Raw genomic sequence first — 22,074 nt, forward strand, 5'->3', positions numbered from 1 at the left:
TATGATACTTTTAACAGCTTCATCATATATAGCTGTTCTGTATTTGTATAAGGCCTATCCAGATAGCATTCAGAGCAGAGTTAAAGCAAGACATGAAAGAGAGTAAGAGTGCTTTTGAGCGAGTGTAGGTTATTTTATTTCTTAAGCAGTCTTTAAACTTTCTTGTTTCAAATTCATACACATTGTAACAAATAGGATTTTGTTGAGGTTGGACACTGAAAGTGACGAAACAGAATGATTGGCTTTGAAGGGACCTTAAAGATCATCTTGTTCCAGCCCTCTGCCATGGGCAGGGACACCTGCCTCTAGAAAACTGGGTTCTGAAATGTCAAGTAATTGTCAGTGATGAAAGTTGTGTATAGTTTGTAAGTTTTTAGAGTTTTGGTTTGTTTGTTTTTTTTAATGATTTGGAGTGCAGTAGTATTCTTGCTGTATGCACAGTATGTACATTATGCAAAATTGCAGGTTTGGTACTTTTACAAAACATGAATTAAGTGCACCTATTTTGAGAAGTGTTGGGAGTTGTTTTCTTCTGTAGTTTAGTATATAATATTCTCAGGGTCTCAGATTGGCTTTCTTTGTTTAACTGTCAGTGAGCCCATTACTGCTGGCTAAAAGAATACTTTAAAAGCTCTCAAACAAGCTTGCAGCAAACCCAGTTTGTGGATGATGCAGTTGATACGTGAAAAGCGGTGCCAAAGAATGTTAAATTTTCACATAAAACTTCTGGAAAGATGTGATGTCTGTACCAGAGATATAGCATGTATAAATTATGTGTCCTATAAGTGTATTTGAGCTGTGTTGCTGTGACTGTTTAGCTAGTGGAAAACAGTAGCCTTAAATGTGTTTTTGATGGAAAAATTGTACAAAGTAAAAAATGCACTTCTTACAGAAGTAAACGAGGAGAATTTGGAAAGCATTTTGGGAATTTATTTGCAAAAATCACAGAAATAATGTTGAGCTGTGCTGAGTGAATGTTTTTGCAAGAACATATCCTTCTCTCAGTGCAGTGTCTCAGTTGTCACCATAAAATAGTTTGGACAGATCTGTCTGAAAACCAGCATGACCTGGTGTAGGTTAGTGGGTATGATCTTTATAGTCAGGGTTTTGTTGAGTGCTTTTAATCATTTTCATTTCCTGCAGAGCTGTCTTCTCTAGAGCAATGCTACAAAGTAGTGTTTTGCCAGTTCTCAGAACTGTTCCAGTGGATCAGTATTGCATGGTTAAATTATGAATTCTGAAAAGTATTTAGAGGTATCCTGCATATGTACTTGCAATAGAATAAGTTTTTCAAGTATGCGTATATATATGAATATATATATAAAAACTTCGCTGATTCATTTTGTTTGAAATGCCTGTACCAGAGAAAACTCTCATTTCATCTGGTCTTGTGCGAAAAGCCAGACAGCCTTTTGTTTCTTTCAGACCCATTTATCAATTGATGTTGCTTCTTCCTCAAAGTTCTGTAAACTTAGAAGTAAATGGCTTCAACTGTTACATCAGAAAGTATTAAGACTCATCTTTTCATTGCCACTGTACCATTCTCATCAGATCTAAGTCACTTGTTTCAGGCTTTGTGTAGGCAGAAGACATATTTTTTTTCCTTGGGGAATGCTGATGGCTTCTGTGTTTTGTTCTGAATTTTGGGAGACTGGTGCAAATTGAGATGAGGCGTGTTAAATTTACTCTTCAACCTAAAATGTGTAGATCTACCCATTCAAGAGGTTGATCTAAATTTGTGTCTTCTGTGCGCATTTTATAGCAGGTAAACCATAGAAAATGTGCTGAACTGTGATTAAGTTTTTATGTGTTCAGATTATGTAAGCAATGCTTGTATTTCTGCTTTGGCCTATAATCAATACAGCATGCGTGCTATACCAGTGAGTGGAGAGACAGTCATGGAGGATGGGATGAGGTGAGAATTGGAGATGGTTTACTGCAGGCTTTTTCAGTTCTGATTAAAATAATGTAAGCCCACTCAGTGCAGCAAGATCTTTTGGTTAACTTAATATTTTACAGGATTGGCTTTGTGAATACTGATTGCTTTATATTCTCAAATATATATATATAAGAGCATCTAAGCTATTAGATCATATAGTTTATACAGTAGTAAAAAGTTAATGTTCACAACTATAGTAGGTTTAAAGCCTAGAATTAAACCAAAAAAACTGAAACACTGTTTATCTTATTCAAAGGGAAAAGGTGGCTTGGTGTAGGTCTCTCCGCTCACTCATTCTTGTGTTAGTAATGCATTATTAAACAGGAGTTAGTGTTTTTTCCCTGGTAGTGGTAGGTAAAAGAGCTTTATGAGAGTTGCTGTAAAACTGATCAGGAGTTTTTGGTATTCTTCATGAAGTTATAATAATAGTAAGGAACATAAAAATTTTAAGTGAGTTTACCCTTAGGAAAAAAGTTACATTGTTTCAAAATGTTTCTTTTTCTTAACCTGTTGTGCCCAGGTGTACACAGTTTAAGTGGCAGCCTTTCTCAGTTTCAAAAGTATTCTGAAGTCTTTGGCTTTGTTCTATAGGGCAATTAATTAGTGATACAGGTGCTTTTAAATTTTCATCATCTCAACTGATCTGCAGTGTCTGATAATCTCTCTGTATGTGATGAAAACATTTTGTGATAGACTGGGACAGATCTTCTTAAGATTGTTCAAGTCCTCTCATAAAATGCATGGTTGTTCTGTTACAGTCCAAAATAGGTTCTTGACCTTGTGCATATGATCATTGGAGGTTATATTTGGTTTTTAGTAGCTATACATATGGAATAGCAACTCTTAAGAAATGAGCCTGTGTTTCTCATTCTGAGTTGGTTTTTGCAGAAACAAGGAGTAGGAAATTGCTGTAGCAGAAAACCATAGCATGGCCAAGCATACTTATCTGTTATTTTTCTGAAGTTCAGTTAAAGTCAGTAGAATTTTTAAGTCACTAATGGTTCTTTCATGAGGGTGAAAGAAAGTACTGGCGTATCAGCAGAAGTACCTACTGTTGGATGTCTTAAAAGAACTTCCTCATTGATGTTTTTAACATACGCATTTTGGGGAAGGAGAAAAGCGTCTTTTATACCCAAGTACAGGAAGGAGGACAAAACTGTGATAAACACGTTTGGGTGGTGCATGCTGTGGAGTTGCTGGGATTCTTCAAGTAGTTGTACGCAAAATTAGTGTTTGAGGGCTGAAACTGTCTTGCTTGAAGTTTAAACAAGGTATAATAGTTCGGAAAAATGTACGCAGTAACTTGCTTTATTTGTTTATGATTATGGATGAGGTGCATTTGTGGAAAAGCCAATTTTTGCTTTAGTACTAATGAGCATAAACATTAAAAACAATAATAAATTATGCATGTGAATATTAAGTCGGCTAGCTTATATAATAAAATTCACAACATTCATTTCTTGTACTACATATAGTCTGAGTACAGGCTGTGTGTGTCTCTTACATTTTGCATGGAAGAATCTTTATTGAAATAAATTCTTTTTACTTCCATGCTCCTTCTGCTTTTAAAGCGTTGATAGCATCTGAGCAGACCAATTTTTTGATAACTGATATTTTTGGGGTTTTAGTTTATTTTTTTTCCCCCATTACACTCATTCCAGTGTAAGTCTTGCTCTTTCAGGTACTGCTGATTTGTGCATCCAGTCATGGTGTATGCACTATATGGTGCACAAATCCCCCAGAGAAAGGTTATTGTCAGCATGCAGTGGTATTGATTATCTGTAAATGTGTAAGTGAATTATTAAGTGTATCATCCTTCCCCTCCTGAAGTAAGCAAAAAAGTCCTCTGGCCTCTTTCTATCATAAAATTTTATCTTATTTACTATACAAATCCTTGTATTGTTATGCTGATAGCATTATGGAGGAGGAGTTGTCATCAAGCCCTCAAGGTCTCTAAAAGCCCTCATGCCCCTCCCTCACCCTTTCATCCTTTATTCCCCCCCAAATCATTCATTGTGTTCCTTGTTTTGAAATAGCTTCAAGAAATGTGCCTACAGTCTGTATAAATTGGTGTATATTTCACATATTTTCTCTTTAAATAGTGTTAATTTGTGAACAGTTGTAAAATATTGAACTACTTGTAGGTTTATTAAAAAAAAAGCACCCACCCCCTTGCAAAACAAAGCAAAAAAAACACAAAAAATCCCCCAAACCAAGAAACAAACCAGAAATGATTCTTGTGGGATTTGCACTGAAGTTCAGTGGGCGAGGAATGGGCTATTTGTGGTTCAAGGAAGCTTTCTGAACCCAGATCATCGAGGGTGGAAAGTTAATGAACTAATGGATTTATTTTTTGCAAGGAGACATGGTATCCCTGAGGAGACTGTGCCTTCCACAGAAGGTACAGGTGTGCAGAACAGCATTGCTCTTTCCACTGGCAGTTCTTAACTGGGATTGAGGCATGCAGCATCCCCATTACTCTTTAAAGTCATTAAAATGTTAATATACAAATCATCGATAGAAAAGATTTGCCAAAAAACCCACTATGAGTTTGCCTCTTACTAGATTAATGCTGTGGATTTCTGCTTTGTAGTGTTGGAATGATGTGATCACATACTGAATCAGTTTTAAACTTAGGTTTGGTTTGGTGTTTTGTCAAAAATAGAGGAAATATTTCTGTGGGTTAAGAGTGATATGAGTAATAGGCTGGGGTCTGATAATGCTGCTTCTGTGTTCAGTGACCTGTTGTCTGTTATGGCTACTGCATTTTACCTGGGATGCTGCAGTCCCATGCTTGGGTTTTAAAAGGAGATGGAGTGTCAGGGACCTAAATCCAATTGAAATTTCAGAGTTCCAGCTATTTTTAATCTTTGCTAGTAAGTCTTGTTAAGTTGTAAGAAAGGAAAGATGCTTGTTTACTTAAGACTTTTGTGAGTTGGAAGTAATTCTAGTAGAAGAGCCACCTTCCATATGCTGCAGGGTAAGAGTCTGCACATGGGCAGTTGTCCTCAAAGCAGCTTACTTGGGATATTTGCAAGTTGAACATCCTTTGTGGTAGCTCACTCATAGTCACATAGTTCTTGGGTTTTGAAAAGGATGTCCTTGGCTGTTCTAAGATTTTATTGCAGTGTGATGCAAATGACTTGAATGAAATTTTTAGACTCTGTCCCTTGTTTGTAGATGAGGAAAGGCATGCCCAATATTTTGTAAAATTTTATGCCACTGTTTCCGTTGTCTGTCATTTCACCTTTGACCAGGAGCATGTTTGACAGCTATTAGCATGCAGCTGAGCTCTTGAAGTGCAGATCTACCTGTTTCTCCCTGTGCTTTCTAGACCTCCAGGATCCTGCTAACATATGAGGGTGATGATTCATTCCCAGAAATTCAGCTCTTCTTCATTCCATTTCTGCTGTTCTCATTATGTTCAAATATTTTCTTTTAACACTGACTTTGCTTAGAATCGAAAACTTAAAGCTATTGTCTTTCAGGAACGTATTTCCTGCTGTTACACAAGCCTTTCAGACTTCCCCCCCCCACCATAACTTTGAGTGGAGCTGTTTTAGGATTGCTGCTTCTAAAGTGGGTCAAGATGGCTCTCAATTTCTCATTAGTCTTCAGAATATCAATATTCATTTTTATTCTTTTGGTCAGGAGAGAGGAAGTAGGCATAACTTTGGTGTGAAATCTTTGTATTTTTCTTCTGTTTTATTCAGAATGGTTTTGTTTGGTTGTTGTTTTTTTTTTTTGTTAATCCTTAAAAGTCAGTCCTGACCTGACTTCTTTTTTCCCCATGCATGTTATTTGAACCTTAAATAATCAATACAACTACTGATATAAGACAAAACCCTAATTTTGTCTGAAAATGCTTTTCTTACTTTGCAAAGTTAAATGTGAAAGATCAGACTTTCTGAAGTGTAAGCTTAGATCTAAACTTCAGCTCTGATGTTTTCCAAATCAGTATAGGAGTATAGACAGTTGTCCTATACTACTGTTAGGTTGAAGTGTTCTTAGGAAATAAGTAGTTTCATTGTAGGGGTTTATAATCCTCCTTTATTTTCAGGTACTATAGTAATGAACACTGTAGAAATGTTACTGAATGTGTTAAAAAGAACTTTGGTTAACAGTTCAGGCAATGTCACTACTTTGGCTATATAAGCACTTCCATTCTATAGCAGTGTCAACTATATTATGAACTAGAACTTCCCATATTCAGGCTCTTACCAGTTCAGTTCTTCTAGAAGCTTGCACAAAAGCAGTTGTTACCTTTCTAAATACAACTCTTAAAACAAGTTTCATAATGTGATGGCAGGTGTGCAGGAGCTTGTACCATGGTAAGGGGAGATTTACTAATTTACAGATGATGCTTTTTCAAAGGCATTTATATTTGTCTGCAGGTGCTGGGAGCAGGGAGGTAACTTAAAAACTGGTATTTCTGTATTTTTAATTAAATATTATTCTGCTATCCTCTTTAGGCAAAGCATGCAGTTCTAGAATAAAGTCCCTGGTGTAATCAGTAGCATCTTTGAAAATTTATGTCAAAAAGAAGTTAATATTGTTTTTCCACAGTATCCAATCCTTCTGGAGGACAACATCCTTCAGGCCTTCCTGACTAAAGCATATAGAATCATAGATATGAAATAAACACATATGTGTATTTCAAGGGGTTTGGGTCTTGTGGAAAATAAATAGTAAGACAGATGAATGTGTAAGAGACAGTTAAGATTTGTCTAGGAGACTGTAAATACCACATTTACTAACTTTGATTATCCTATGATGTTACTTAACTTACTGATGCAGTTTTTTTACAATACCTTAAAGACTGGTTTGTATGACTCCATATATACCAATAAGTGAATGAAAAATGAGGCTGATGAGCTATCATTCATTTTTCATTTACCCACTCAGATGAGTAATATTCTGTATGAATGAGAGTTCTGTTTGTGTTAGTGAGAGTCACTGTTGGAGGGTGTGTTTTGTAAATTGAGCATTATGAATTGCAAATTGAACCTGTAAGTTGATTTTTAGACTATTGTAGATTGTCCTTAATGGACCTCTAGGAGAGGAAAAAAGTAGGCAAGTTTGTCCATGAACCTGCATGTGTTGTGCAAGAGTCTGAATCTGTAATGGAAAAATTGAAAGAATTGCTAAATTGGAGAGTCTGAAGTGTCTTAGAGTAGTGAATACTCATGGACCTTGTTTTGGATTAAATAGGTGCTGTTAAATAATATGCTTCTGAAATTTACTGCTGACTAAATATGTTGTGTTCTGCAGTTGAGAGATGATGTGAAACTGTCTTCTGAAAGGCTGTTGACCTTGGTCTTTATGTATGCCATGCATTCTTACAGTTGATTGTTAGTAGTTATAGACATAACACAAAACATGAGTTAGTGGTGGGAAGGTCTGTAAATGAGATGTTCATTCACAGAATCAGCACTGTGTAATTTTGTGTTTCAGTTTATGCTTATTTGTTTGCCTCTCCAGGTTGTCTCCATTGTTTATGTATTGTTTAAAGAAATGAAACAAGAAGTTTTAGAGTATCTTTTGCTTTGTGTTTATTCAGTAACTGCTCAAATTTACTTAGTTCACGGTCACAGTTCAGATGAAGCAGGTAGCTGGGAGGAGTTGGTGTTCTCATTTTCCCCCTCCCCTTTCCTCCAGGATATAATGCTCCACAGATTTGCAAGACTAAAGTTGAGAAAGAGCATTTGGGGGAAAAAAGAATAAATTGTATTAAATAAAAGTCAAAATTTAGAATAAGTGAAGTATGTTGGCAGTTTAGGGTTAGTTTCTTAATCAGTTCCTAAAATGTGAAAGAGAAGTTAGTCTGATGTTTCTTTAAATTTTTTCAGTCTCCTCAACATGTCAAAATTGTTGCTGCAGTATGACATTTTCTATTAAGGACTTTTAAACTTTTCATATAGGCTGTTAAATCGCTATTGTGTGGTGAAGCTCTTGTCAGGTCTACCTATAGTGCTGCCAAACGTTATCTTTTGAGAGGATGAACAAATCTTTTTTCCCTGGGCTTTAGATTTACTAGAAAAGGAAGTTCTTGGAGGACATTATAGTTTGCTGTAAGGCTTATCAAAACCAATCAACCAAACCCCTTCCTCTTCATGCTACTACCCTGAAGCAGCACTTGTTTTGTGATGAGACCAGTAGTACTCCTAGACAATGCCTTGGAGGTAAACCAAATCTGTCAGGCACTACACAGGAGGTACAACTCCATCTTTTAAGGAGCAATCACATTTTAATCTAGTTGCCTCTTTTGCTCCTTGCTAGCAGAATAGTTTTTAATTGCTGCAGAACCATTTTAAGCAAAGTGAGGAAGGAAAGGATTTTGCTGCATCTCTTGGGTGTTTCAGTTGACATAGAGGATTCCCTTTTTTGACTTAGTTGTGTGTTTTACTTGCTTCTGCTGCGTAAAGCCTGACAGAGCTGGGAAGGAGAGGTGGATATTGTGATTCCTGCATTTCTGCTACTGACTATTGTCATGGAGCCCTGCCTGTTCTACAGAGGTTCAAGCCTTTTTTGGGGTCAGACTAGAGATGTTTTTTCTCTTGATCTTTGTGGGATTACTGTCAGCACTGGTTACTCAGCTCATCTTCTGAGTCCAGAATGGAGCATGGTACAGGCCATGAATATTTCTTGCAGGAGGAATCTGAAGAAGTTTAGTGTAGAGATTGCACAAGGATAAGGCTTGTATCTTAAGGAATGAGCGAAGAGCAAAACACATATATTAAAAACATACATCAATACTTAATATTGTAAATGATAACTGCCATATGCCATAAGCAAGCTACAGGCATAGATTCCCACCACCACACACACACCTCTGAGGGAGTATAATAGTGTAGTAGGCATTTCCTGTCACTCCTAGGAGATGTGGATAATACTGGATCGTCATCTCCAGTTTTTGTTATAAGTCACCTTTGAGCAAAAGCCTAGTTATTAGGGTCAGTTTTGGTGGCACATTGCTATGACTTCCCCATCACTCTTTCATTGGATGGCCAAAGTGGGCTAGATGCAGGAGAACAGCAGTAGGTTAGGGTGCCCCTTACTTTCTTCATGCTCCCTCTCTTAGCTTCCAGTCATGTTTTTTTGGTGTATAACTGTCAACCTATTCAGATAATACTATGGAAGGATTTTATGCCTGGTTGTTTTGGTAGTTCAGAGATTAGTTGTTTTTATTTGTGAGTGTGTGTTACAGAATTGTTCTTATCTTTAGTACTGATGTTTCTTAGGCAATGAGGTGTAGCCAGTATATTCTATTCCAGATATGCTCATTGCTGTACAGTGATGAAAACCTCAAAATTTGGAGAAGTATTAATGTTGAGCTCTCCATTTATCATTAATAGGGGTGCATTTTATCTGCTCTGTAGTTGAAGAATGTGTAGTTCCATATCCTAATACGCTATTTTGAGGTGTTCTTGGAGCAAACACTAGGTAGTGGTCTGTCATTTCCAATACTTGTATCTTAAATTTAACAATATTGGAAGGGTTTATAGAATTTCAAGTAGTGGTTAGGTTCTGAGGCAGAAAATGTGTTGCTCTTGACCTTTTCTGGATAACCTCAGCCAAGCTTCATTCAGAGGGAAGGATCCTGTGTAAGGATGCTGAGTTATTGTGTAACAGATTATTTAATATTATGTTGGTGAATGTCCTGTCTTGAAATGGAAGTAAAGACTTAGTTTTTTCAGCATCCCTTGCCTTTTGGACTGTAGGTCAGGACCCCTGTAGTGGCAGTTTCTGGTGGCAGCTGTCAGCTCCTGCTCATTTGTCTGCTGAGGGGTAGGAAATGAGGAAGTGACAACAGGCTGCAATTACTAAGTGCAAATGTTTACTCCCAGAGCTGCTAACTATGTTGGTATCCACTCACTTCCATCTAGGTAGAGAGCATAAACACTTGAATTCTGTACTTTCAGTGGGTTCTCACTCCAGTGCTCTGGTGCATTAGACTTAAAGGAGGTCATGAAAAGGAACGAGGCAGATCATACTTATGTGTTCTGAAAACTTTGACTAATACTGCACTGCAGTAATCATTTCCAAATTGATCTGTTTCACCTGGTAGTGTACAGAATTATGATAAGTGCTCTGCAGCTGGTCTGTTGAAAAATTGAGTAGTGGTGTTTGTGGCCTGTTCTTCAAGTGTGTTTGCAGTCTGTTTAAAACGTCTGAGAATTAATAATGCCCTATTTGGCCTGAGAACTTTACAGAACTTGTCAAGAAACTTCTTTTGTAAGGATGGCAAGCTATGTCTAGTCTCTAGTACTGTGAGTACTAGTTCAAGTGTCTCGTGGTTTTGCTGGTTGGTAATTCCTGCTGGATACTCCTGCTGAAATTCTGTAGGTCAGCTATTGCTTCTTCCTCTCTTCCTTCTTAATCACCTCTTTTTTAAGAAGGCTAAGTAGCTACTTCTGGTAAAAAGAAGCTGGTGTAAACCGTCAAGAATTCAACAGGTTCTTAACTGTTTACTGCTGTAAACTGCCTTTCCTTACAATTAATCTTTAAGGAACTCCTATAAGAGGAGCAAGTTCTGTAGTGTTAAGGGCAAAACGACCAACTGACAACATGAAATTAAGTTGCATTCAAAGAAAACAGTGTTGTAAAAGCTAAATTGTAATTTCCATTCTATACACCCCAAAGCATTTATTTCTATGCAAAGTAATCTGGATCTCCAGCAGTAAATCCGTTTGCTCTGCGTGAATCTGGGAGGTTTAGTGTTGTTCTTTGACAGCAGTTAGTAAAAGGTAGGGAACAAATGCCTAGTTCTTCTGGTGAAAAGCATTTTGTTGTTCACCTTTGTTATCCAGCAGTGCATTTCTTTTGGAAGACAGGTGCTGGCACTTTTTAAAGGTTGCATTTAACTTGTAAGCCTGGTTTTTCTGGCTTCCTCAGTATACAGCTGTAATATGTATCACCAAATCACGGAATAGTTGAGGTTGGAAGGCATCTCTGGAGGTCATCTTGTCACACCACCCTGCTCAAGCAGGGTCACCTAGAGCCAGTTGCTCAGGACTGTACCCACACGGTTTTTGAATTTCATTAAATATGGGGACTCCACAACCTCTCTGGGCAGCCTGTGCCAGTGCTTGGTCACTCTCATAGTAAAAAAAGTTTTCCTGATGGTCAGAGGGAATTTCCTATGTTTCAGTTTGTGTTCATCGCCTCTGGTCCTGTCACTGGGGACAACCAGAGAGAGCTTGGCTCCCTCTTCTGTACACCCTCCCTTTAGGTATTTTTATACATTGATTTCATCCCTGCAAAGCTTCTCTAAGCTAAACAGACCTGACTCTCTCAGCCTTTCCTCATATGAAAGGTTCTCCTGGTGAGTTATCTTAGTGGCCTTTTACTGCGCTTTCTCCAGTATATCTGTGCATGTCTTGTACAGAGGAGCCCAGATCTAGACACAGTAGTCCACATGCATCTTACCAGTGATGAGCAGAGCCCTGAACCTGCTGGCAACAGTCCTTCCAGATGCACCTCATGGTACCATTTAACTTTTTTTGCCTCAAGAGCCTATTGGTTCATTGTCAGCTTGATGTCCAACAGCACCAGGTTCTTTTCTGCTACACTGCTTTCCAGCCAGTTGGTTCCACCATGTATTAATGCATCATGGGGTTGTTCCTCCCAGGGACAGGATGTTGCATTTCCCTTTAAACTGCATGACTAGGAGGGAGATGATATTTTGGATGAAGTTTTATGTTAGTACCAAAGCTACTTGAATAAAGCTGCTTGACCCTTTTGATTTAAGCAATGACAAAGTTATTTGGAAGAGCTAGTGACTACTTTTAGCTTCTAGGAGGGAGAGATGGAGAAATATATTCACTTACTAGCTTTACCTGCTGGTGTCATGCTTCTCAGGTGGCAGTAGACTGCTGACAGTGATTGTTCTTGGAGACTTCAATAGGATAGACAAACATTGTTGAAGAAAGGGCTTGCATATGTCTGATCCTGCAATACAGCAGTACTGTGGCATAAAGGATCTTTTGAGTCTTTTGCTGACCGTTTTTTTTTTTTGGGTGGAATGATTGCACTTTCATGTACAATGATATTTTAGTCTTAATTTCCTCAAGATGTACTTCTGCTACACTTTGAGCTCAGTTGTTTGTGTGTTAAAGTTGCATCTTTGAATCATTAGCATTTGGGCAGCGGTTTGTGGAAGTTTTCCAACTAGCGGCTTCTTATAAACATCTCTGTCTCCTGCCAATAACAGACTTGATCTCTCTCCCATTCCCCAAGAAAGGTAATGTTCAGATAAACTGGAGTACATTTATCTATTTCCTCTCTTTGGACACTGGTTTCTTACTATCTTGGTGAATCCAAGAGTAACCACTACTGAAATTACTGCGACTTTTCTTCTGAAAGATTTTCACAGCCTGGGAGTTTGTTGATTTTGTTTGTTTTTTTTTATAGTTTTCTTCCCAAAGCACCAGCAGAAGCAGTAATCTAGTTTTTGCTTAAATCTGCAAGATTGAAAGGCACAAGCAAGGCATTACAAGTACAACAACCGTGGAGTTCATTTTTAAAATATAACCATTGGAAAAAATCTGGGAATGAGCATGGAAAAACATCTGGATTCTGATCCTGTATTCATATTTGTGGATCACTTACAGGCTTTGTTGTTGATAGGGAACTAGAGAGTTGCATAAATCTTCACTCCTGGGTCAGAGTGAGAGATTAGAGTCACAGTTCTCTAACAGTGATTTTAGAGATGCTTTTGTACAGAATTCTGAAAGATACCAAATTGTTCTAATAGCATCACAAACCTATTTATTGCTCAGTTGTTTGTGGGGGTTTTGTGTTTGGCTTTTGGTTCCCTTTTTAGTTTTTGTTTTTTTTTTTTTTCATCTGCATACAAGCCTGACTTAAGGAATGGGAGTGAAGAAACATGAATCTGTGAGTCAAATACTCCAAGGGTAGATTTAATAACTGATTCTTACATAGCTTTGAGGGTAAATGATACAGGAAGGCCTCTTCTGTTCAAAAGCTAAACAACTCTTCAGCAGTGGAGAGGAAATAGTAAACTTTTGCTAAAGTTTTACTGCAGTGACTTACTGTCCAATATAACTGAGTTATTTAAAGCATTAGGAGTCCTTGCTTTGTTAGAAAACACTCCTGCAAACAAGCCAGCTATGCTAGGTCTTTTTTGGAAGATAGTGCTCTTCTAACTTAGTATCTTAGAACTTTAGCAAACCTGTTCCCACAAAGCTTCACAGATATTAATCTGAAGTCAGGAGCAGAATAGGAAGCTGCATGGAGAAGCAGAGTCCTTCATGCTTACTCTTAAAAGGTAGTGAGATAAGTTTATAATACTATTTCAGACATTTCTGTATATTTATCCCATGGACATGTGTGCCCTTTTAAAATTACCTTTTATGGATCTGTTTTGCATTTCCAAAGCAGTTCATGGTGTATTAATTGTTAAGGGGCAGGAAGCTCTGGGTTTGCATTTATGTTCAGTCAGTTTGGAGCAAATAATGTTACAATCATTCCTTGATTTTTTAATTTATTTTTTAAGATAGCATTTGGATTAAAAGTAGAAGGATTGAACAGTTCACTTGTTTAGATTTTTCTTGAACAGATCCCAATTATTAGATGTTAAAGATCACAGATGTTAAAGATCGTGAACCAGATCTCAGTAATTAGACATGTTTCTCTGTAATGTACAGAAATGTTTACTGCCTGACCAGCCCAGTAAACAAATTAATGCTGCAAATACCTCTTCAGACTAGTGTCTGGTGATTTGCTTGCTTTATACACGTCATACTTTTTTTTTTTTTTTCATACAGTGGGGAGTTAAATTGCAGTCGAGATTAAAAGGTTGTCATGTTGGCTGGGAGATTTTTGATTCCTAAAGGGAGAAAATGGCATTGGGAAGTGTTGATTTAAGTCCATGCTTTGTTTAAAATCAAACCTTTTTTTTTTTTTTTGAAAAGGAAACTTTAAAGCTTTCCACTTACATTGCTATCTGCAATTCTAAATGGTTGTCTTTGGTATCAGGTCTTGTAAAATTGCTTGTTCAGGAAGGCTTTAGAAAATAATTTCCCTGAAGAGGCACCAATGTAGCAAATGTAAATTAAAAAGGAAATAACTGACCTTTCAGTATTACACATAGCAAGATAAGCAAAAAGCAGGGAGGATGACATCCCCCAGTTTCTTTGTTACTTTGAGGTTTTGGTTTTTGAAGATAGGGAGCTAAGTTTTTTTTTCAGTGGGTTTGTGATTTATTTGGTTGGTTTAGGTTTATAGTGACATACCTCTTAAGTTACATACTTGGTTCAGTTTGGTTACATACAGGCTAGTAGTTCTGGTATCAGGAGAGTGGGAAAAGTAGCAGTAGGATTATTTTTATTATTAAAATATTTGTATTTAACCAAAACTCAAAAAAAAAAAAAAAAAAACAAAACAAAAAAAGGAGGAGGATGCAGCTTGTTTTGATTTTGTTCAGCAGCCCGTTCCCTCCCAGTGCAGTAAATGGCTTATCCTTACTATGAGCTGTACTTTTGTTTCTAATGCCTAGAAAAATTGATGTTTTGACATAGCATGTAACAATGTACTTTTACTGAAAAGAAGTTCTGCCAATCATTATGTTTTATTACAAATGCTGGCAAATCCACTCTTCTGTGTCCTTCCTCTACTCACTTAGTGGGTCTTAGGTAGAAGGTGGGGGAGAAGTATACCAGGAGTGGTCATGATTTTCTTCTATTATGTCATACCTTTACTCTTTTACTACTTACAGCTTCTGTTTTCAAGGCTGCTTTGACAATATCTGTAGACTCAAGGATGTTTTCTTTCTTCACAGTAATACCAGGAATAGTGTTTTTTTTTTCTTGAGCCTTTTTCATTAGATGTAAAATGCTAGATCAGTTCTTTTTTGTATAAAGTAAACCAAGCTTAACTTTAAACACTGCATTTTAAATTCGGTTCAATTAAAATGCGTTTGGTTTTTGATGGGGTTGGGGGGGGGGTTATTGGTTTGTTGGTTTTTTTTTTTTTCAGTGGGCTCAATTGCAGACTTTAAGTAATATTGACATCTGATATCTTGTTGCTACTCTTGGTTGCTATCCCAGATGCTGCTTTATCTATAAAGCCTCATATTTTGAAGCACCTTGCATTGGTAAAACACAGTTGTAAACTGATTCATGCTAAGTGCTAGATAGTAAATTTCAAAAGATGTTTTGCTGTTATATTGAAACTATTTCTTGTAAGAGTTTCTCATTCTCTGATTTCTTCTTTATTGCTGTAGCTTTATGTGAAATATTTACTGAAGAATATAGTGTCTGAATAACAGACCAAGCAGATGCATATTCTCCTAACCACTTGATGCATATCTTATAGCAAGTTATTTAACCACATCTGTGCAATGGAAATATGTTCAATACAGTTGTTAATTTTGGACATTTGTGGGGTATTTCAACACCTCTAAGTACTTAAATTATAGGGCACAATATTGTAGGCATGTAATTCTTTGGCCATTAGTACATTGCTGTAAATAAAGAATACGTAGTTAGCTCAAACAGATGACTAAGTAAGTTTGCTAACTCTGTCAGAGATTATTATCTTCTATTGTACAGGTTGATTTGGGATCTGGTTAAGCAGAGCGGTGTTGCATTATGATTTTAGCTGCCAAGTAGCATGTTAGTATGGGACAAAACTATGAGGACAGTCATTGTCAACATTGCAGAGAAAGTGTAGGGAAGAAATTCATGTCTGTGATTACTTGCCTTCCCACCTGTACAGGCTCTGGAGTTGGGCTCTGTGGGTTTGCAGCTCTGAAGTAGAAAAGCATTAAACTTTTGCAAACTATGATTTTGATAACTATTTCTTGAAATCCTCATGAGTTTCACAAATAGTTTTTCTTCTGATAAATTTTGAGAAACCCTGTGATAATGGAATCAACAAAATGTGGCAGAAACACTGCTCCTGGAGTTACAGTTTCCAGAGACAACTTTCTGTAGTGATCTTTCTTGAGTCTAAATGATAATGTATTGTTCTGTTTCTACAGATGACTATGGATGAGAAATATGTGAACAGTATTTGGGATCTTCTAAAAAATGCAATCCAAGAAATCCAGCGTAAGAACAATAGTGGTCTCAGTTTTGAGGAGCTGTATAGGAATGCATATACAATGGTGTTGCATAAACATGGAGAAAAGCTCTACACTGGACTAAGAGAAGTGGTCACTGAGCATCTAATAAACAAGGTATGTAATTTTATGAATTAAAATTGAAGTGTCTTATGCAAAAGAATTCTAAGTAGGTACTTAAATGACAAAAACAGAACTTAATTCTACAATTCTGTGATTTATTATTTTATTATTGCCTTGTGTTGAAATAGTAATGCCATCCTCGAAAATGGTAGCTTAGAGCTAACATCAAGCTTAAATGACTTCATATTCTAGATACTTTTTGCTGTAAATTACTGATGGAGGTCAGACCATAGCATGTATTTGAAAGTGTATAGGAGGAAACAACCTAAGCTGAGGCATAACTCTTGAAAGCTGAGGATTTTTAAGAAAAGGATTGTGGCATTTTGTGACTTTCTCAGAACAAATTTTGTTTTGTTTTCTAGTCATTTGTTTTGTTTGTTTTTTATTTTTAGGATTTTTTTCAATCTGGAGCAAAATAAATACCAGTGTAAGAACATGTTTGTTATGGGCTAATGAACTAACTCATAAGTTAATGAGAGTTGTGCCAGGATTACACAGTTTGAAGAGAGGGTAGGCAATGTACAAAAACATCAGTGTGGCAACAACAAAAAGTCCTGAATAGTCTGCATGCTATCATTTTAGCCTTTTCAAAACCATGTAATTCAGTCAAAATGGTACGCAGAAATTTCTTGATTCTGAAGATGTGAAGGGCTCTTTTCTGAGATGATACGTCTTGTCTTGAATCAGTCTTTGTAAGGAATGGTTAGGGTTGACTAATAGTATGTCACTGAAAAAAGTTTAAAACTTGTTTTTTAGGACTCTAAGATAATATTTTGTGGTAAGAGGATCCTAAGTGTAGAGAAGATGCCTTACTTTATGTGGTAACATCTATAGCTGCCTGTCTCTGAAAAGAGATGAATGTCCTCTCTTTGATCCTAAAACAGCAGGGGTTTAGACTGGATATAAAGAAGAAATTCTTTACTGTTCTGGTGGTGAGGTACTGGAATGGGTTGCCCAGGGAGGTAGTGAATGCTCCATCCCTGGCAGTGTTCAAGACCAGGTTGGATGAAGCCTTGGGTGATATGGTTTAGTGTGAGGTGTCCCTGCTCATGGCAGGGGGGTTGGAACTAGATGATCTTAAGGTCGTTTCCAATCCTAACTATTCTATGATTCTATGATCCCATACGCTGGCTATGGGTCCAGATCGAGTATCTATTCTGTTATTACAGTATTTGGAAAGGAAAGTCATGTGTGTTGAATGATCACTGCTGGCTGATACACAGAAGGTGATTGGGAGGTTAATGTCTAAATAATGGGGAGTTTCTTGTTCTAACTGGAGTTACTGCTGTGGCACAGAAGATTTCTTCTAAAATCTTAGTTTTTAGAAGTGTGGTCCAGACAAGTATAGTCTAAATTGCTTTGCATGTGGGGCTTTTTAATTGTTTGCACGAGATGTGACATCCTGTATGAAGTAGCTAAATAATTTATGGCTGTCCTCTATACTTGTAGCACATCTGTGGCTCTCGAACACTTCTGTTTTCATCATCTATGCATTTATAATCTGTGCTATTCATATAAACTGAAATGGCTGAGGCTTTTGTGCCTTGTTCTTGTATATGGCCATGTTTAAAGTCTATACTTAATCATGACACTAACCTTTTGTTCTTCCTAGGCTTTAAGTTTATCCTAGTTTAATTAGAGGAGAGCTTATCTTTGTTCTTAGGTATTCTACATGTAGAAAACTACCCATGTGCAAAATTAGTTATTCTGAAGGGCTGATGGGGCAAGCTGACAAAAGAGCAGAAGGTCCTTTCAGTTTGTTGTGTCACTGCACTGGCTGAGAGGGTTGCACAGATACCAGCATAGAAAAAAATGACAATTTAATGCTATTGTATCTGATGCTTAAAAAAATCCAAAGCATCTTCTGTAGTCATCTACTTTTCTATTCTTTGATTAATCAAATTATATCTGTGTGTCCAGGTAACATAAAATAGATGATCATAAGGTTGGTTTTTTTTTATTTTCTAAATAAAAATGCTAACTACTGAATTTTAGTAGTAAAATGCTGTAAAGCTTAAACAGTTAATTTATCCAGATGTCTGATGATGCCAACCTATAAATTAAATAATTCCAGGAATAGATTAAACCAAAATAAAAATTGACCTCTGTCAAAAAGCTCTTGAAAAATAGATAACTTTTGTAGGTTCAAAGCTACTCCTTTTGGTGGTTAGCTTAAGAAAATTGAGGCAGTTACAGATGGAGGTATGGGAAAAATAGTGCATTATTTATTAAGAAATAGGATCAGTTCTATAGTGGCATCTTATGATTGTGCCATTAGTACTTGTAAGAGAAAAATGTTTGTTTAACCTCACACTTAGGTAACAGCAGTTTTAGAGGAATCTTGAAGTTTCAGTGCCTTTGCAAAAGCAGTTCTCTGTTAAATGTTAAGTAGCTAATTAATAATAAATGCACTCATCACAAGTCTTTGTAATCTTCAATTGAGGGTGGATGCTAGAGTTTAGAAGAGGGGGATTTTGCCAACTGAAGTGTTGTTCATGAAATCTCTTAACTTTTTTATCAAAATGAAAATGTGCAGCATGAATAGATTTTAGGAAAGGGCTACATTCAGTTCAGAAAGTATATCTGAGGAGCCAAACCCAAATTTTGAATTGCTAGAATCCTTGAAACATAATTGTAATTTGCTGTCCACAGCTGCTGGTTATCTTCCTACAAAAAAAAGTTACATGCCTGTAGTATTTCAGTCATGCTGGTTAATTAAATGTAATGTAAAAGACTACATAGAGGCAATGTATTTGTTCATATATTTTTACAAACAGTTTTCAGACTTGGAAAGAAAAAATATTATTTTTGGTGTGGAACAGTTAAAAGCTGTATTTATGCTTATTTAGTTGCTAGTTGAAAGTTGTGCTTGCTCACCATCTTTATTAGAAAGAAACCAAACACTTTGAAGAAGAAAATTATTTAACTTCTGAACAAGAAAACATAATACTGTGTATTGTCTTTACAGCCTGTTTAATATAAAACGATAGGTGCCAGCATGATCAAGATACAAGCACACAAGCAAGTTACTAGAAAGTATGTTTGGTTTTGAACATGCAGACCCTAATAGCTTGTAGTTGCAATCACCAGGTTGTGGCTGCTTGATGAAGGTAGTAATAAGCCAAGTAGCTTGCTGCACATCATTGACAGGAATCAGCGGTCTTGAAATACCTTGGCTTTACTACAGGGTAAGGACAAGCTAAAACTTGTCTTTGCCTTTGTATTTACATAATTATTATAGTACATTTAGAATTGAATTTTAAAATAGTGTGGAATAATAAGTGCTGAAACCTTTCATCTTAATTTAGACATTTAATTCTTGTGCATTTGGTGCTTCATTGATTCCTCCCCTTCTTGTCCTTTAGCAGTCCTGTAGCTTGATGTGGACACTCTTCCTTCATGTTTCTCAAGCCTAGTCTGTTACTTTTTCACTCAAATATTGTAAAAGTGTTTTAAAAAAATAAACACACAAAGCTGAGTTTGCAGCTTTCTAAACCACTTGATGATAAACATCATCACTTGTGTTGGAATAAAAGAAACTTTAAGTTAAAAAGTTTGCAGGATAATATTTTTAAAGTTCCCTTAGTTTTTACAAACATTTCATAGTCTAGTGAAATCCAAACCTGTGACATGCAACATACCATGCACACTGTGTGTGTGAGACAAAGGAATTGATTTTGTTTGCCAGGCCCAGTACAATTTGGTTGTTTTTTTTCTGTGCAGTGTATGTGTCAGATTGAGGTATAGGAGACTCTTCTAAACTTAAATGAACTGAAATGTGCTGCTTTGAGGAGGTACTAGAGCATTACTGAACAGGCAAAGGTGCTTGGGATGTTCTCATGCCCTGTAAGACTTCTTGATCGTACTGAACATTTGTATTACTTTCTGTGGCTGACATGACCAGAATGCATTACAACATGGTGGTCATTACTCTTGCAGCTGTTAGAGTTTAGTAGCAACAGTGCATGCAGTTTCAGAGTAGTAGTGAATGCAGGCATGCAAGAAACTCCTTCAGTAAGGAGCCAGTCATTGTGTTAAGTGTAGAAGGAATTGTATTGGTGCAGAAGATTTAGGGTGAAGAAAGTGTTTCTACTCTGGGGCTTACAAAATTATGTCTAGAATCCTTGGCAAACTTTAATATTTGCTACAGTGTTGTTGCAGAAGGAAGGGGAGAGAGAAGATAAGAATTAATTTCAAGCTCTCTTTAGAGCTTGAAATGATATCTGTGAAATACAGGAATGGCATGAGGAGTTGTGTAGGAGACAAATTGATCAGTGAGCATTACAGTCTACTGTAAGCTTGAATGAATGTGTATGAAGTGTTATCTGCCTTTATCTTGCCCTAATGGTGTTTTAAGATGGTCTTCTGCAAGTCTGCAGTTTTGTGGAGGGCAAAAGGATGCGAGGGAATTCTCAGGTAGTGAATGCAATACAGAATCATGAATATTCTTCAGTTGTGGTTCGTTGGTTGGTTTGTTGGTTTTTTTTCTTTTCAGCAAATGGATAACAGCTGCAGGGGTGAACAGACTTTTCTGGTAAAGTTAATCTGTTGGGATGGTAAGATTTTAGAATACTGTCTTAAGCACTACTTGGGCTTTTGCAGAAGATGAGGAAACTTCATTAATAGAAGTTCTGAGACTTTGAGGCCTTGATTCAGCAAGTGTTCTTCTATACTGCTGCTGCACACGGGACGTTCTGGCTGTCCTTACAGTAGTGAAAATTACATACTTGAACTGTTCGTGTTTCTGCGTCAGGCTAGGCACTGTAAGAGAAAAAATATAAGGCCGTAAGTCTGCTTTGTGTACATTTAGTAGAGAGTTATTTAAAGATATTTAAAGCTTATGCCAGTTCTTCAGAGATTGGCGGGGGAGGATGCTATATTTCCTGAAGAGTTGAGCCTGAAGGTTATATACAAGATTTCATTCTTGCAAATACAAGACGACCTTATGTATGTTATGAAGTTGTTTATTTTTGAGACTGTATATGGACAGTCCTTTTTAAGCTGTATGTCCCTGCCAGTTTACTGCATAGCTGCAAAGATTGTCATAGAAATCACTACAAGCTCAGATAGTTGAAAGTAACGCTTTGCTGATAAAGAATCCTGTGAGATTCAAATTTTCTAAGGCTTTGGAAGAGCAGCAGCTCTGTTTCTGAAGGAAGGGCTTCCTTCTCTATAGGAGAGTGTGGATTTCCAGGGGTTTTTATTACAAGTCATTTATTCCACCAGAGGGGTTTGACTGCACCTTTGCATGCTAAGATGTTTTGTGCACTATACTAGTTTTCCTGTACTATTGCTTTACGCATGGTCCATAGAAGGAATGTGTTCAGTGCTCATTAAGTACACAGCTATTATAAGCAATAATTTGATTGACTTTTGTAGCAACTGAAAGAACAGCTTCCCAAACCTGTCTGCAGCTTAAAGTAAATGTAGGAGAATGTCACTGAGAAGCTTCATAGGAGACTTTTAGAAAAGTTTTGTTGTACTGCACCCATTCCTGGATTTAATATATATTTCTATAGAGCAACATGGTATAATACATGGAGCAGAGGGGACACAGATCTCTGCATTCCTCTGTCTATTTAGAAGCTTGTAGTCATTGCTACTTGGTGGCAAGAAACTACCTTTTGCTACAGTTTGGTGTGTGATTTGGCACTGGCTGGTCTAGTAGGATTATTGTGATAGATGTGTTACAAAGGCATGCTGCCTCTGTGTTGTTTAAAAAAAATCCCTACCCTGGTTACCTGTGCTTGTAAACTACACAGGCATTTAGTTTTGTTTTGGTAAATTTTAGTAGTGTGGGTGATCTACCAACTAATGTTTCCAGTGTTTTTCCATATTAACTAAAGAAGTGAAAGCAACTATTCCATGCTTGTTTCTCTTTTGGAAGATTTTGCACTCTTTGCAAGTACAGTTGGTGAAGTTTTTA

General features: G+C 36.9%; 1 protein-coding gene across 1 annotated transcript in view; it reads left to right on the forward strand.

The window, feature by feature from the left end:
- CUL3 (cullin 3) overlaps nt 1–22,074 on the forward strand; it is a 58,770-nt gene that overhangs the window by 3,182 nt on the left and 33,514 nt on the right. The window contains exon 2 of the mRNA XM_034063469.1: nt 15,945–16,142. Coding sequence (XP_033919360.1) covers nt 15,945–16,142 — 198 coding nt within the window. The remainder of the gene's footprint in view (nt 1–15,944; nt 16,143–22,074) is intronic.

This window comes from Melopsittacus undulatus, chromosome 6 (assembly GCF_012275295.1).
Source record: "Melopsittacus undulatus isolate bMelUnd1 chromosome 6, bMelUnd1.mat.Z, whole genome shotgun sequence".
Lineage (NCBI taxonomy): Eukaryota > Metazoa > Chordata > Aves > Psittaciformes > Psittaculidae > Melopsittacus > Melopsittacus undulatus.